This window comes from Lampetra fluviatilis, chromosome 5, assembly GCF_964198595.1.
Source record: "Lampetra fluviatilis chromosome 5, kcLamFluv1.1, whole genome shotgun sequence".
Classification (NCBI taxonomy): Eukaryota; Metazoa; Chordata; class Hyperoartia; order Petromyzontiformes; family Petromyzontidae; genus Lampetra; species Lampetra fluviatilis.
Window position 1 is genome coordinate 21887782 of NC_136279.1, and position 17507 is coordinate 21905288.

The 17507-nt window shown below is 45.9% G+C and overlaps 1 protein-coding gene across 1 annotated transcript in view; it reads right to left on the bottom strand.

Annotated features, from left to right (window-relative positions):
• The window catches only part of LOC144932290 (otoancorin-like), a 53765-nt gene that overhangs the window by 31320 nt on the left and 4938 nt on the right, over nt 1–17507 (bottom strand). The window contains exons 3-10 of the mRNA XM_078856232.1: nt 15620–16185; nt 13215–13357; nt 11921–12042; nt 11203–11303; nt 6863–7002; nt 4760–4874; nt 1735–1956; nt 294–458 (exon numbers count right to left, since the gene is read on the bottom strand). Coding sequence (XP_078712358.1) covers nt 294–458; nt 1735–1956; nt 4760–4874; nt 6863–7002; nt 11203–11303; nt 11921–12042; nt 13215–13357; nt 15620–16185 — 1574 coding nt within the window. The remainder of the gene's footprint in view (nt 1–293; nt 459–1734; nt 1957–4759; nt 4875–6862; nt 7003–11202; nt 11304–11920; nt 12043–13214; nt 13358–15619; nt 16186–17507) is intronic.

Sequence of the window (17507 nt, forward strand, 5' to 3'; positions counted from 1 at the left end):
TCGTGTGCCGTGCTGGCCTTCATAGGTGCTACTCACTAACTGCACTTGCCCCAACAGTCTGCTCAGGCTACACAAGGGGATCTTTGTCTTTTATTTGTTATGCGCATTTATGCATATACGCGCCCATATGCCACTCGTGGTCTCTTGGTAGGAAATCTGTGTACCCGGTCAGAAATGTTTAACTGGAGTGTGCCACTGGTTGCATACAAATTCAGACATTTCAGGTAGGTGTCGGGAATGAAGTGGGTTGGGATGACTCTAACGGGTGGACCATCACCATGGTGACCTCTCACCTTGCTGACGATGGCCTTCTGTTGGGAAGGCCTCATGCGCTCTGCTTGCAGGGAGAACTCCTCTGACACGTTGAGGAGCTCCTTAGTGGGTATCTGCCTCAAAGTGTTTGCGTCGATTCCTGCCACCAGGGAGCCCAACCGCCGCAGATCCACGGCCGACGAGATCTGAAAAGAAGTCAACAATTACTTGGCGCCGCGGTGGCGAGATGTTAACTACCTTGCCTGGTATACAGAAGGTCGGGCTTGGATTCGTTCCGACCCCTGATGCCTGCTGTATATTTGGAGTTTGCGGTGTCTCTCTCCCCGTGGTCATGTAGATTTTTCTCCAGATCCTCTGGTTTTTCCCTCCACATGTAGAAACGTGTTTAGACTTTAGGGCATTTGGCTGACATAAAATGTCCACGTGATAAGCCACTTCGTTGAGCTATCATTTGTAACCAGGTCGCTTCTGAAAAGGAGCTACATAGCTCAGTGGGCCTTACCTGTTAAAATACAAATAGTTTAATTTCACATTTGGACGCTTTATAAATTCAAATTATTATTTATTAGGTCTATTAATATAAAAGTTGGCGCACACAGTGAGCGTTAACAAAAGTTAGGAGGAAAAAACTGCGTGGAATATAATGCTGTGATCATGGCAGGCGCTAGCGATAGCAGAATTATTACACTTTAAACAAATTCCTCTTCATTTATTAAAACATGAATTACCGAGCGCGAGCGTAGCATGAATATACAATAATTACACGGAGACACAGACCTATTTATCACGGTTAAGTTCACCTCTTTGAAATTTATTTTGTTATTTTCCATTTTTCATGCACTAGTCAATTTAAGTTTTGGCAACACCATATTGGGCCATTGTAATGCTGGATATGAAAGTCTCGCCCCATTGTGCCGGTCTTGAGCATTGTTTGACCATTCTTCATCATGCCGGTAAGTGCAGATTTGTGAAGGGGAGGCCCCAAGAGACTGGTTCTGATGTCACTCACCTCTGGTATTTGCCGTGGCCTGGAATCGAATTCAGGTCGGTGGGTTCAGAGCCAAATGCACTTACCATTCCGTGAGCACTCCAGCTCTTTGTCAATTCAGATTCCGCCAATACACAATTACAGGGCTTCCCAAACTGCAGTCCTCACGACCCAACACGCCACGTCTTTCCGTGTTTACCAATTGAATCCCCGTTACAATTGTTTTCGCGCGTCACGTGGGAGGTGCGTAACAATCATTGGGCGCATGCAGTGTTGAATCGAGTCGATTTGCATCTGAAGGTTTGAGGAATAAATTGGTCAAAACGCAGAGAGAGGGAGGAGCGTGATAGTGGGGCCGCCAAGACCGCGGTCTGGGGAAAAACCCCTGCACTCCGAACCGACGCGACACCTCGAACCTCGACCGCAGAGAGAGCGCAGTGCGTCGCGTCTTGCCGGTGCAAAAGGAAGCTCACGTTTTTGCCAGAGGCGAGGTACTTGGTCACCAGCAGCTTGGCCTTCCCCCTGGACCACGCGCCCATGCTTCCCAGCTCGCTGATGGCGTCTCGCACGACGGTGTTGCCCATGTCCAGGAGGCGCGTCACCGACACCAACTGCACGGCCTTGCCCAGCTTGGTGATGGCGACGGCGTCAAGCCTGGCGTCCGTGCCGTACATCTTGGCGACCATCTGGTACAACTGGGAGAGTGGGAATCAGAATATGTATTGATACCGGAGGAGGAATCCGATGAGCTATGAAGCTCTTTTTCACAGATGTCCAGTCGAGGTGGGTAAGAACGTTACAACAACAAACAGTACAAAAGCATGATGGTAGTGCAGAGTACAAGAAATGTAAACAAATCACACAAACTCATGCAAATGAAACTAAACCATCCCCATCCAAACTAGATTCGAAGCTTTCGTGACTGCAGGAATTGCTCTTTGGTTCTTTCGGTAAAGTCACGTAGAAAATAAAATACCCACATGCAGAGAGATACACACACAAAGACACACCGAGACTGGTTTATAGCAAGAGAATCGCAAGTTTGAGAAAGCAAATCTACTAAAATTAAGAATTGTAATGCAATGCAACACAGAGAGTCGGCTAACACACAGTTAACGCATAGCCTGGTTGATTCACGTTCTTCCAAAGATTGCTAAATTAGAAGTTAAGTGTGAAACAAACAAGCAAGGAGAAATTTAGAGAGAGAAGTGGGAAGTTTGAAAACAAATTTAGCAAAATTAGGGAGTGTAATGTAATGCAAGGCAGAGAGTCGGCTAACACACAGTTAACGCATAGCCTGGTTGATTAACGTTCTACCAAAGATTGCTAAATTAGAAGTAAAGTGTGAGTTGTGAGTAGTAAAGTGTGAGTTATGAGTAAACCCTCCCCCGTAGAGGTGGTTCAAACTAGATTCGAAGCTTTCGTGACTGCATGAATTACTCTTTGGTTCTTTCGGCGAAGGCACGTAGACAATAAAATACCCACTTCCCACTTCTCTTTCGAAATTTCTCCTTGCTTGTCTGTTCCGCACTTAACTTCTAATTTAGCAATCTTTGGAAGAACGTTAATCAACCAGGCTATGCGTTAACTGTGTGCTAACACCGACCCTCTGTGTTGCATTGCATTACACGTCTTAATTTTAGTAAATTTTCTTTCTAATACTTGCGATTATCTTGCTTTAAACCAGCCTCGGTGTGTCTTTGTGTGTGTGTATCTCTCTGCATGTGGGTATTTTATTTTCTACGTGACTTTACCGAAAGAACCAAAGAGTCATCCCCATCCAAGAAGACAAAACCCACCGAGGTATAAACTTATTTTTCAAAAGCGACCCGGCCACAAATGATAGCTCAAAAAAGTGGCTCATCATTTGGACATTTATAGCAGCTAAATAATTTAAATAGTTTCAGCACATGTTTCTAAATGTGGAGGGACAAAACGGAGGACCCGGAGAAAAAAATCCACGCAACCACTGGGCGAGAGAGAGACACGCAAACTCGAAATATACAGGCATCAGGGTCGGGATCGAACCCACAACCTCGTGTACACCATGCGATGAAGATAACATCTCACCACTGTGGAGCCCCTTAAATAAGTAAATAAAGTAAATAATTTCAAATTGCACCATCAATTCCCAAGCTTCGGAAAGGCAGTAAAACAACAGCAAAACAGTGCCAGACCACACCAAGAGATGGGATGTTCGTCTGCGGACGCCGCCGCAGCATTTCCAAAACTTGCTGGCGGTGGCCCCGTTAAGGGTGTTTGCAAAAAGGGCTTCAAATTGCGCTGTAATTATTTGTTGTTGTTGTAGTAAATAACACGCTCGGCAGGGCTGTCCCTAAATAGTTAATGGCACACAAGCAAGGTACAGGGAGGCCAGCAAACATGGCCTCGGGAATGACTGTGCCTCTGGGAAGGGTTGCAAGAAGCCCCGATAGACGGGGACGTAATTGACAGGATCAGCTAAAAAAGTTCCGAAACCTGGCACACCTCTGGTAACCTTGATATACAGCAAATGTAAACACATTCACGGGCGCTTATCCAAGGGAAATGCAACTCAGAAAACAAGCATCTCTCGTGTGTGTAGATATCTACCTATGTTGTGTGTTCCGAGCTGACGCGAGTTTTAAGGATCATTAATGACCAAAAAAAGCATTTAAATTTGCAGTCAGGCGTGGTCTATTGACCACACTGCAGTGATCTTGTATTGCATGGGAGTGACACTTGAAATGCTTAAAAATATATGTTTAACGGAGATTCAAGCACTTGTCAGACAGACCAAAACACACAGTCCAGGTACATATCTATGAGATAGGAGATTGTTGCTTTTTGAGCTGCGTATTCCTTGACTTAGAAATTATACCAGGCGGCTGTCGGTGGCTATGCACATGGCCTGCAATCCAGCAATGTGGAGGCAAGGGTTGGTAGATCACCGCACAAATTTGTGGAACTTCCTCCGTACAGGTTACGGTAGTACAGCAAGTGGAACAATTTCTATTTGGATCTCATCTCTCCGAGGAGATTGTTCATTACCCCCCTCGTACACGTGGGCTTTTCTCCAGGGACTCTGCTTTCCTCCCACTGACAAATGGAGATGATAAAACATCCAAATATAGGACCACAGAACTTGGGGCATTTATGGGCACCATGCAATAACTGAGCAACGTTACAAATTCTGCATTCACCACACGTGCTTGTGTTAAAACATGCAAATGAACGTACTCTGATCATTATCATATGTTTTCAAGTATTGGCCTATTTCATTGCGAGAAAGGGTAAAACCTTATTCTTATTTTTTCATACTTTGATACTGGCGAAAAAAGGTCCCGTAGATATTCTCCGGCGGTTTTTGAGACGCCATTTTACATCAACGACATTGCGTTCAAAGTAAAAAAAAAAATCTATGATCGTTCTCTTTAGATTTTAGCCCCAAATATAATCCATATCTATATCCAATCCACGAATGAATATGGGAGGCGATCGGGCAAGATTTTGCGGCACCTTGTCTCGTTGGGTCGCGCACTGCAGCAGATTCTCGAGCAGCAGGTCGGTCACATTGTTGTTCTTAGCCCACATGACGTTGGTGCCGCTGAAGAAGCACGTCAGCTGGCCCAGCCTGCGGGTTGAACGCGTGGCAGAGCAAGAAGGCGTCAAGGTGCGATGACGACGAGCATCGTCGACAATTCAAAGCGCTTACATGTATCGTTGAGATTGAAACAAAACAAAAAACAGGAGGTGGCCAGGCGACTCAGGGGATCAGAGCGTTGAGCCGGCACGGTCGATACCCTTGGTTGCAGTAGCTCTCTCGCTACATTTCCTCCTCAGCAGTCCGCCTGCTGTATTGTTTCACCTGAAGACGATGGCTTAAGTTGCTATCGAAACGTCGTGATTAATTCGTTATTTTTCTATCTACGTGACTTTACCGAAAGAACCAAAGAGTATGAATTCCTGCAGTCACGAAAGCTGCAAATCAAGACCATAAAGCTATTTTTCACGCAGGTCCAGTCGGGGCTAGTCAGAACATTACAACCACGATAGGAGTGCAAACTACAGGAAAGGTAAGCAAATCACAAAAAGTACGAATAAATCTGTAATGACAATAGTGCCTGCATGCGGTGTGAGTGGACTAGTGGCCACGGGAGGTAATGACAGGGGAGTCGGCCTACAGTGCGGATGCACTAGTGGCCACGGGAGGTAATGACAGGGGAGTCAGTTGTGAGTGCGAAGGGACTGGTGGCGACGGGAATGATCGAGAAGGGAGCGTGGTCAGGTGACGGAAGAGGACAGCGGAGTCTGCCGGTGGAGCAAGCGTCCAGAGTCAGCGAGAAGGTTCAGGAAGGGGGGGCGTGGCCTCGTGCGTGGGAAACTCGGGGCTGTTGCAGTGGGGATCTTCGCCTGATGTCAAGTGAACATGTCTTCAATAAAGTTCCATCTCAAGAGAAGTGTGTCAAGTCGTCATTACAAATCTAAACTTTTTATTTTACCAGATAAAGCTCACGGAGCTATTTGCTAGCTCAACAAGCGGCTTATCACGTGAACATTTTATAGCAGCCAAATAATCTAAATAATCTAAACGCCTGAATCCACAACCCGAGTTCGATTTCCGACCACGGCTAATGCCGGGTTGGGAGTGACATCCGAATGGACCCTTGGCCACCCCGTTTCCCCTTCACGAAGCGCGCACCGACCGTCATGGTGAAGAATGGCAAAAAATGTAAACAACCCCACAAACATCTAGCAGTGGATCGACAGAGGAATGTTAATAATTGTATTATAATTGTTATTATTACCGTGACTATTGATCATACCAGATACAATATATCGTAGTCATGAATGCAGCCATGTGTGTAGAATACTAAACGATGGACTCTTTAGGGGGAATGGCACAGAATAGATACAAGGTGGAGGTCACAGTATCTGATGTGCAGTGCAGGAGACTAATGAAGGTTGATTACATCTTTGATGGTCTCAGGTGGCCCCCAGCGTAAGACAACCTTAGATATCAACTGTTGTTGAACCCTAATCATAATGTTGTACAAATTAGTTTTCAATTAGTCAGGGCACGGCTATCATCAGTGGTGACTAATGTCAGAACTGGCGCTGGAAACCCAACCTTCACCAACCGGTGCAGACAAACCAGCGCATTGAAGTATGGTCAAACAACTCCCCTGACCCACACGGCATGGGGAGGGGCCTTCATTAAACTATGCCCACAAACATATTTCAGTTATGGTCGCCTAAACTTAAAGCGAGTTAATTTGTTAAATTGTGCATTTTTCCTTTATTAAACTGTCTAATAAGAATGAAGACGTTTTTTTTATTAGTCACGAAACCTTTATCTCAAAAATGAAGAGTTTAGTCACATTACCATGTCAATTATTTTGCCAATGTGCAACGCTGGTAAATAAAAAAATATACTTTAAAATGTCAAACGTCTCACTGCATATCACAACCTTCATTCCCAGTAAAGCCCCAAAGAGTTAAAAGCCTGAAGAAATATTTCATTTTATGATGGCATCATTCAAATTTCATTTTGTCATCAAATATTCATAGTTACCCATAGCGCATGCAGATCTCGCTGCTTGGACGGGCCACGTTTCTCACCTCTGTAGAAAAGCTCTCGGCACCCATCTGTCCCTGCAGCTGTCAAGTTTGTCCAGCAAGATCCTGGCCAACAACGGTTGTAGGTCCGTCAAGTTGCCGAGAATCTCCACACCCAAGTTGTTTGCAAGGAATTCACAGATCTGGGGTGGGTGGGTGGGGGATGTTCAACAGATGTGTCACGATGTGCTGCAGTCGGATGCCTTTGGTAAAACAACTTTAATACGCATTAACAACACCTTGCACTTGATTACTGTATGCTCCACGTAATAAGACATGCTGGGATGTTTTTGTCCTGTATTTAACAGCAAATGTTGGTGGTCTGTCTCATGTCCGGTAGTTGTGTGAGTGTGACCCGATCTGTATAACTTTACTGACACATTTAGAGTGTGTCTTCCTTTTTGTAGAATCTTATAATCCGGATAAAACGGTATCTAAAGTGCCGCATTGTATTGTATGTAAAAATGCATTTGTTAAACACTGCAAATCACAGTCCTATTAGGTCAGCAATATATAATCATGCCAATTTTTTTTTATGCTCATAAACATAACTTTTCATCAGGGTAAATGAAGAAGGGTGGCTGTGAGACACAATGACCTGCAAACGTACAGGAAAACATCGAGAGCCATTCGTAACGAACAATTTCACACATTTCACACATCTACATGTTTCCAGGATTGCATATCCAACAATCTCCATTATAATACTTATTAAGAATTAATGCCCGTGTTAATTACATGCTGTTTGGCAACCAACGATGCGTTTTCAATGTTTACTATCCTTAAATTATTCAATCAACAACATGCTTTCATTGGACAAGGTGAAATTGCATCGAGCAAGAACACTGTGTGAAGCTTGTTTTAAATATTCGCTTGTGAGAATGTTAGGGTGTAAATTATAAATGAAGAGATGTATATCTGAAAAAGCTGCAACCGTGACAAATTCTTTAGTTTTCATTTCACGGCGATTGCCGTGAGTGCTGAGTAAAGCTCGCTTTATTAAAAACTCAGTTGCTGAGCACAGACCCAAAAGTCTTGTCTTGTCTTCAGCCATCTGCGATCCGAGGGTTGGCCGCGCCATGGGCAATCCTACGCCGCTGACTTCTGTCTTCTGCTACCCTCATTGTCTGTTCCAGCGTGAACCTCGTCCGTGCTTTGTTGTTATCTATCCATGCCACTCTTGGCCTTCCGTACGCATGGGAACCAGGTATTGTGCCTTCCATAATCTGCTTTTCTAAAACAAGTTAAAAACATTTCTCATGACGCGACAATAGAAGGCGAGCTTTCTTGATTTCATCACAAGTTTTCTTTCAACATCAGCTTTCTCTAGAACCCATTCACTTGCTTTCTCTTAAGCCCACGATACGTGTAGTAATATCCGCCTGAGTCCTTTCATTCGAAAGGCGTTTATTCGTTTTTCTTGATTGTCCAACTTTCACAACCATAAGTAGCAACTGGCCACCACAAAGGCGTGCAAAAGTCTGATCTTCGTTCCAATGGGGATGCTGTGACTCTTCCAACACTTCTTCGGGGATCACCCCATTGCCTGACCCTTACTCAGTTTAGCTCGAATTTCCTTTGCAACATTTCGCATCTTCAGTGATAACTGATCCAAGATATGGAAAGGTATCAACTTGCTCCAGCTGGATGCCTTGTATCCAGATGTTGCAGGCTGCTTCATTACTGCCGATCACTTTGGTCTTGTCCACATTGACGAGGAGGTTAAACTTTTGACGAACCCGATCTAAGCGATCTGTCAATTCCTGCGGCTCCACCTCGGAACCGGCAAGCAAGATGACGTCATCGGCATACCGAAGATTTGTGACTCGTCGCCCTCCGATCTGGATTACTCCAAAGAAGCCATCAAGTTGTCTCTCTCATTACCGTTTCAACCAGAATGTGAAATAATTATGGAGAAAGGTCATAACCCTGTCTGACTCCCTTTCTGACACGGACCCATTCTGACAGTGTCTCCGACACGTTGACTCTTGCAAGTTGTGTATGATTAAGTTTTTGCCAGGAAGTCAATCAGATGTAGTGAGAATCCCATGTCCATCGTGGCCCACCAGAACTTACCAAACGCTTTCTTGAAGTCCACATAGCCCACATATATAATGGCTGAGGATGTTCTTTTGCCTTGTGCATGGGGATTCTGAGATTAGGTGACTTGATCACCTGCCCCTCTCCCTTGCCGGAATCCAGCTTGCTCGTCTGAAATCTCGCATTCTGTTTTAGAAGCGGTTCCGTTCCAGGATGCTGTTTAGAATCACCCATCTTCGGAAGTGGCATAAATGTAGAAGTATGTCCAATCCTTTGGCCATTCACCATTTCCCCCAGATTGCCACACATATTCTGTGGATCCTGTCAAGAACCGTCTGCCCTCCTTCTTTGAACGATTCCACAGGGACTTGCTATCTGACGAACGGCTCGGGCAGCTTCTGAACGAAGGGGAATTGGCTCGCGCTCCTGGTAATCTCGTTCCAGGCTCCCCCCTTTCCCGCTCCCACTGTTATCATCATATAGGTCTTCACAATACTCTCGACACTGCTCGGCAATTTGTGAAGCTTCCGTGAGATGTTCCCCCCAGTCGCATTTTGGATGCATTGCAGTCGAGGTTGCAACTTCACCGCGATTGACCTTGGCTGCCCGGAAAAAAAAGTTTCCTTTTCGGTTTGTTGCTTCCAGTTCCTCACACGGATCCAACATTCGACAAGCAAACAGCAACTGATAAGCCCTCTTGATAAGAGAGCAGATGCAAACCCTAAGATGTGCCTTGCACTTGAGCGAGGTTAACAGACAGCAGAGGTGTGGACTCGAGTCATGTGACTTGGACTCGAGTCAGACTCGAGTCATGAATTTGATGACTTGCGACTCGACTTGGACTTGCATAACAATGACTTTGTCCCACCTATGAGATGTGGACTCGAGTCATGTGACTTGGACTCGAGTCAGACTCGAGTCATGAATTTGATGACTTGCGACTCGACTTGGACTTGCATAACAATGACTTTGTCCCACCTCTGACAGACAGTCGGGAAGAGAGGCAATGGCAGCGAGGTTTCCAACGCCGAGAAGCGCAAAGGAAACGAGTCGGAGAAGCGCGGCGATCCACATGAGAGTGGTGACGCAATGCATCGTGAACGAGAGGACACAATCGCATCTGGTTCTTCTTCTCTCTCCCACCTAATGTGGCAACATGTCCAGCAGATGAATGCCAATGTCACGTTCCGCTAGCCACGAGAGGGATTCAGGAGGGAGTTGTCACATCCGTCTGGGCTTCAACCCCAGACGGATGTGACAAGAGGGCGACACAACCTCGGCTGAACAATCCATTTATGTGCAGTCCTTGGCATTAGTAGCGGGACGTACGTATGTTGAACTTCTTTCGCACTGTATGTAGCCAAGCGTGCTAATGGGAGGTGCGGGGGAAGGACAACAAACTAAACACAAAATTAGGTTTCAATCTAGATTTAAAAGTGCATAGCTCCAGTGGCGTCCTAATATCGGAAGAACGAGCGCGTTCCAGACGGCCGCAGAAGCGCATTTGAAAGCACACGATGCGGTGACTGTCATTGTTCGATGGTTGAGCCATAAGCCGCTGATGCGAGGATGATCAGAGTTCGCGTGATGATGGTGTATGCTACTTGACGAGATCAGCCAGGTCATTTTCGTTCAATTGTGGCAAGCACTTCGTGTGTGTAATGAGTGCGACCCTCATAATCATGGATTCGCTCGCCATCCGGAAGCCGACGCAGCTCGGAACAGAGAGGAACCGAGGGGCACCCACCGCACAGAGAGACATCACAGCAGTGCCGTAACGCTTGCCAAAGCGAAACATCCCGTAAGCAATTAAAATGGCTTAACAGAAAGCCGGCAGCCTGCCGCTTCAATCGCCCTCTCTGTACAGCAGTGGCAGCAGAAGCAGAAGTCGTAATCGGTCAGAGGTAGCCTCCTGATTTTTGGTTGTTTGTGTTGCTTTGGGGGCAATTTCTTAAATTACGATTTAAAGCTTTCTTGACTGCAGCGATTCAAATTCTTGGATCTTTCGGTAAAGTCACGTAGAAGGGAAATAATATTTATTTTATTTTATTAGATATTTTTTTCCCTTCTACGGGACTTTACCGAAAGAACCAAGAAGGGCAATTTCTTAGTCTGTTTGTTCATTATTGGTTTTGTTTGGTAGTCGTAGGGTTTTCATTTGCTTGGTGTACTGGCTGTACATGGGAATTGATTCTCATAATTACTGTACAGCATTATGGGATGCTATTAACATGAATGATACTATATACAATGTAAGCATTATTATTATGAGAGGTGCAGCGGAGAACTCAGAATGCGCTCACCTGCTCTGGAACGATCTCCCTGAGATCGGAGGACGTCACCTGCGCCATGAAGCGTCTCATGCACAGGAGAATCGTGGTGTTCAGCCAGGGCTCGGGCTGAGCTGCACGGGCCACCACGTGTCCCATGACAGAACAAGGGAGACAGCGAAAGACGGAGGGCAATTACAGAATACTGACGTCGCTACCTCGAGTACCAAGGGTGGTCCAGATGTGTCGTGACACCACCAAATTAATTGACCCCGAACATGTGTGTTTGTCCTTTGCATGTTTCATGATCTATTTAAAATAAAAGATTACGTGAAAACAAAATTTAGTTTTAGATAATTCAATGGGCGTCACAAGACATCTGAAGCACCCTGTAGAATAGGAGCTGGATACATAGACCCCCATATATGTAGAGACAAAGTGTGCTCATATTAGAAGATGCTTTTTGCGTTCCAGCCACCAGTGTAATGTTAAGATGTGTTGCTTATATCGGAACTGTGCTTAAATAAGGCGTGATTAGATCCAGCTTCGTTAGTCAATGGTTTTGAATTATGCGCACGACGTCAATCAAGCGCACTTATTAAGCCGCACACGGAAACCGATATGTGTTGATTATACCTGCAAGCAGGCTCCTTCCGAATGGAAGTGTCACAACACTCCAATGCAGGACTCTCCGGGGCCTCAGTGAGACTGTGCTCACTCACGAGGCTGACGCGCTAGGCAGCCACATTACCTGACTTGTCCCGCGGTCCACTCCCTTGGCTTCCGCCCCGAGTTGCCGTCCGAAACCACGAGAAGATCGCTTCACGCATCTCCGGCTTCACGTGGTCGTAGTGGTGGCTAAGGAATGCCATTCTGCAATCAAGAGCGCAGCGCGAAAGCGTCGTTAGAAACGGGGCGTTCTTCTCTGTTCGAGGAACAAGGAACGGAACAGCAGGAAAACACTGCAAGCAGGTCTCAATAAGGACAGAAACCACAACCAGCGCCAAGGTCACGTGTGCATTTGTACCGGGTCAGAATTTAAAAAAAAATTCACAATGATTGGGGTGAGGGCTGAGGTTTGAGTAAGCCTTAAGGTTACTCTTTTAATATCGGACTGAAAATAAACGTATATACTGCAGAAACAATTCAGACAGCTAGAGAGAGAGAGAGACAATGTTTTGTTTATATCTGTAAGCACTCTTTTTCTTGTTTAATGTCTACGGCAATGAGAAACATTCCATTGCTTGTGTACGAGGCTATTCAACGTAAATGCGCGTTCAACAGTGTTCAACGCCCTTCATTTGAAACCGGACACCCAGCCACCTGGCATCTTTTGAGTTTTTTACACGCCATTGAATGATTGCTGCTTTAGCAGACGAACGTTAGAACACTAACATGAACCTTCGGTGGCAACGCCTCAGCTTGTGCATTAAATGGCATCCGTCCACGAGCCACTCAGCGGGTCGCCCTGCGACCACGGCGCGTTAGCCGATGCCGAGCAAACCCCGTGGGTGTGCGAGGAGGCTTTCATCTCAACCGACTCGGAAAATATTCCCGCACCCACAGGCGCCAACGGGCGTCCAGTGGCTATCTCGCTGCAGCCGTGGCTACCGGCAGTCGCGTGCCACCTACGAATTTTCGGCGAGAGGTTAAGGGGCCGTCCATAAATTACGTCACGCGATTTTGGACTATTCTTGACCCCCCCCCCCTCTCGTCACACGGCGTCACGAAAAGTCAGACCCCTCCCCCTCAAATATCACGTCACAAAGCTCCCCCTCCCCCCCAAAACCATATTTCCATTTTGAAAATAAAACATGCTTCAAATCGCTTTAAACTATTGTCATTGTAGTGCGTATTTAATGTGGCGCTGCACTCTCATGTTGTAGGAGTGTTGTTATAACAATTATTGAAAGTTGTGCATTTTGATGTGACGTCACATTTCTCACCCCCCCCCCCCTCGTCACACATCGTCACAAAAATCTGATCCCCCCCCCCCCTAGGTGCGTAACGTCATTTATGGATGGCCCCTTAGGACACCCGCTCACATGGTATCCAGCACCGTGGCGTTGTCAGCGGGGGCGGGCAATTTGCGCAGCGATGACGGCAAGATGTCCTTCAACGTCGCGGCGCCTTCGGCGAGGATGCGATCAGCCTCCTGCGCGTTGGGCGCGCGTAGAGCTCGGGCGAGCTGGCACCCGCAACACGCGACGCACGCACAAAACGTCAACAAACAACAACAAACAACAACAACAACAGCAGCCGCCATTCGTCGCTAGGTGGCGGCCACGGCGCCTGTGCCAGGCCAGGTGCACTTTCGAGGTCACGTGAAGTGTCGAAGACTCGCTGAAAAGGAGGTCGCTGGACAGACCCAGGTGGTTTCCCATGAGTTGACTGACTGAGATGACTGGTAGATGTACCAGCTGTGCCTGACCCCCCCCCCCCCCCTACTGTGCCAACTTGCTGCGTTTTAGCCGCTCGGCGTTCCCTATGCACAAAGAACAGCACGAGCACGCGCGCATTCATCGTAGTCCGTTGGCTCGGTTGACACAAAGTTCGACAGAGTTAAGCTAAACGCACGGAAGATGTGGTGTGTTTCCTAATGCGCATTGCCTGGTGCCTTGCTACTTTCATGCAGTGTTTTTCCTTCATGGGCAGGATTCACATTGTGATGATGAAAAATGGTAAATGCCATGCGCTTGTCGATTTGTGCTCATTATGGTAAAGAGTGTGAAGATAAGTTTTCAAGACAATTAGGATGAAAAGCAAGATTTGCCAACATTTTAATCAGTCCCCTGTGACATTTTCAAACTTTTAATTCTTTAAAAAAAATCTATTGAACATTGTTCATTCTGAAATGATTAGCTCAATTGTGATGAGACGATATTTCCGTTCACAGATTTCGAATCAATCCCCGTAATTAATAATTTAATCATATATTTTCCATCCATAATTAAACTGTGTTCTCAAGAACAGAAAATTGATGTCCTAGCCTGGTTCACCAATGACAGTACACACAAAACCCCACCGTAATATTAAACTGGGTTTTGTACCTAATCTGTCCATGATATTCACTCAAGAACGAACTCTACATTGAATATTCTTCCCAGTTGCATCCGAGTGGTCGAATTGCTGATGTACTTCATTCGTTGTTTTATTTGGCGTTTTGTACTTATACTTTTCCCATTAAAAACATTGCACAGTGTTCTCAATTCACAATTCACGTGCAAGTAACACAACTTGGCTTTCTCCAAGTATGCTCATTAATTCTTAATTCTCTTTTTGTACCTGCTGCCACCCATAATATAAGTGATCGCTACACCTCTAAATGTCACCCTTCCAATATCGCCGATCATTACGTAAAATCGCCGTCACACGTAGGGTCACAATTACACAATCTTTGGCAAAGCTGGGCGTTGAATCTTTTTTGAAGTTTTACAAATCCCCTTGGCAACCCACGCTGCATATTCACTGCGATGTGACTCTGTCCTCTGGAGGCCATCCAGAAATAAAAACCCGCATCCTGCCTAGAGGGTATGAGTACAGCCACGGTGCGGGCCACAGAGGTTTACAGTTATGGTTTGAAAATATTTCCACAACGTGTGCGTTATTATTATGTATACACACACCGTTTTTTTATCGTGGCCAACAACTTAATCGACCGTATCAATGATTTTGGACATTTTCATTACTGTGGTAGCCTCGTGCGAAGTTTCTGCCAACGCCTATCTACGGAAAAGTTGTGCAATTCACCTTTTTTAAAATTAGAAATCATAAAGTTAAAACTTTTGAAATTGTACCATTATCGGTGCAGACGTATATCTGGTAACTCTGCTGGGGTGATGCAATTTATAAAAGATGAGATGATTACTGCATTCCCTCGTTATTCACGAACTTGCGATCCGCGATTTTGGTGATCCGCGAATCACATCTGGAACTCGACACGACTCCATCAGAGAGAAACAGGGAGAAATAAAGTGATGAGAGAGAAAGTGATGAAAGAGAGGAGAGAGAGAGAGAGAACTTATAGAAGCTTTTGAAGAATCTGCAGATGCTGCGCGTACGATATTTGCCGGTCAACATCATTATCAGCGAGATTTGCTATTAACGATCATCTCCCTTGTCGCGAATAACAAGGGAATCACGTCCATTACAATCTTCAGTCTTCTCATCCTCTTTGCACATCCCATTTGCTTTCCATGGTGTGTGTATTCATTGCAATGATCCAATGACAATGCGCATTGTAATACTTGTAGGCGGTACGTGTTTTGAAACTTATAATGATGTTAGCATTTGAAACAACATTCGTTGAAAAATATATATGTGAAGAAAAACAACACGGAGCAAAAAGAACAAAAAAGCACGTCAAATATACAAATTGTTAACATTACATCTTTTTATCACATTATGTCCAAAACATTGTGAATACTCGTACGTAAACAAAAACACTTACGATGTTGTCATCATCTTTCTTGCTCAGAGGTTTTCCCGGAGTCAAAGGCATATCCAGCATTGCTGCTGGTGGACTCCCCCCGTTGGGATTGCCGCCCTGTGAAGACTGACCCTGCTGCCCTGGTTTGTTCAATGCTTGGGTTTGCTGTCCCTGGTTTTGCTGCCCCTGATTTTGCTGCCCCTGATTTTGCTGCCCCTGATTTTGCTGCCCCTGGGTTTGCTGCCCCTGATTTTGCTGCCCCTGATTTTGCTGCCCCTGGGTTTGCTGCCCCTGATTTTGCTGCCCCTGATTTTGACGTCCTTGATTCGGTTGGCCCTGAGTTGGTGGCTCCTGCGTCGTATTGCTGTGATCCGTTACCACTCTTTTTGTTTTACTCTCACTTGGCTGGTTTTGGTTTGGATTTCCGTTGCTCCGTTGCTCCTCATTGAGCTGTACTGCGGTGGTCTGATTCATATGTGGATGTTGCTGATTTGGTATCAATGGTACCTGACTTGTTTGCTCAGGAATATTTCCCTTCTTGGACAGCCCATTGTTTGCTGTCTCTTTAGTGCCCTGATCCTGTCCATCTGTGGATGAAAAACATGAAAAAATTCGATTTCATATAACAGTATTTACATCGTGATTTTTTATGCTACATGTCTTGAAACACTTGTACAGTATAAATATATCGTGCAAATGTTCAGAGATACACTTGCCATTGTGATGCTCTCATTGAATTAATTTTTTTACAATCCACCGCTGGATGAAGGCAGCCACTGAACTCGCCACAAAGTGGTACTCATTTTATCTACGCAGGAGACATTTGACCTACCTAGGCCCAGGTGTGTCTATTCGCATTTGTGTGAGTGCGTTTGAGCGTGGTGCGCGTCTGTTTAGTAGATGCGCAACAACAACAACAAACAACATCCTCACAGGGCTTGTGCCAGGCTAGGTGCACAAAGTAGATGCGCACATACACACACAATTGTAATGTCGCCCTCCACAGGGAGGGTAGTGCAATGGTGTGTGTGTGTGGCTTATGCATGTGTGTGTGGGGAGCGGTGGCGTAGCGGTTAGCGCACTGCACAATCAACCCGGCGGTCCCGAGTTCGATTCACGCTCACGGCCAACACCAGTGACGATTATCTGAATCGGTTCTGGACATCCCCTAGGTCGACTCAGCCTCAAAATGAGTACCCGGTGCGATGTGTCAACATCATCACTAAGGAGACAAAGGCGGCCGGGCGTGGTGCTGGCCACCTACCCCCTCGTGTGCCGTGCCGGCCTTCATCGGTGCTACTCGCTAACAGCACTTGCCCCCAGCAGTCTGTCAAGGCTACACAGGATATCTTTGTCTTTGTTGTTGTTGTTGTGTGCGCCCAGGGAGCCCGTCGCTATGGTGACGTACTCGCACGTACCTTGGGATCACCATGGCAACCGTGCGAGCGTCCAGGTGAGATTCTTCACCTGGCCGCTCTATTAGCGGTAACGAGAACCCATGGCGAGGTGCACGGCGCTCTTCACATTATGCACGGGGTCAGTGCAGGCTGGCCGGTCAACGTATTTGTACAGGCACCTGTACATCTAATGAGTTGCGCCAGCAAGATACAACGCCGGGGTTTTTTTTCCCGTGATGTCTGTTTCGTTGGTTGTTTTTTATTTGCTCAGAATTAGCATTTGCTTTATTGTTGCGCGTTTTTTTCCCCCCTTTTATTCCTTTGCTTTTGTTGTTTTGGCGACCCGGGTCATCCTCGCAATTGAGATTCTTAGTCCTGATCGCTTGCATTCACACCCACCTCGTTACACAAATACGTTGAGGAAATTTCAGATAGGGGGAAAATTCGTAAAAAATAAGCATCTTAGGAAAGGAAATACATCGCAAAAAGCATTAATTCTTCATTATATTAAA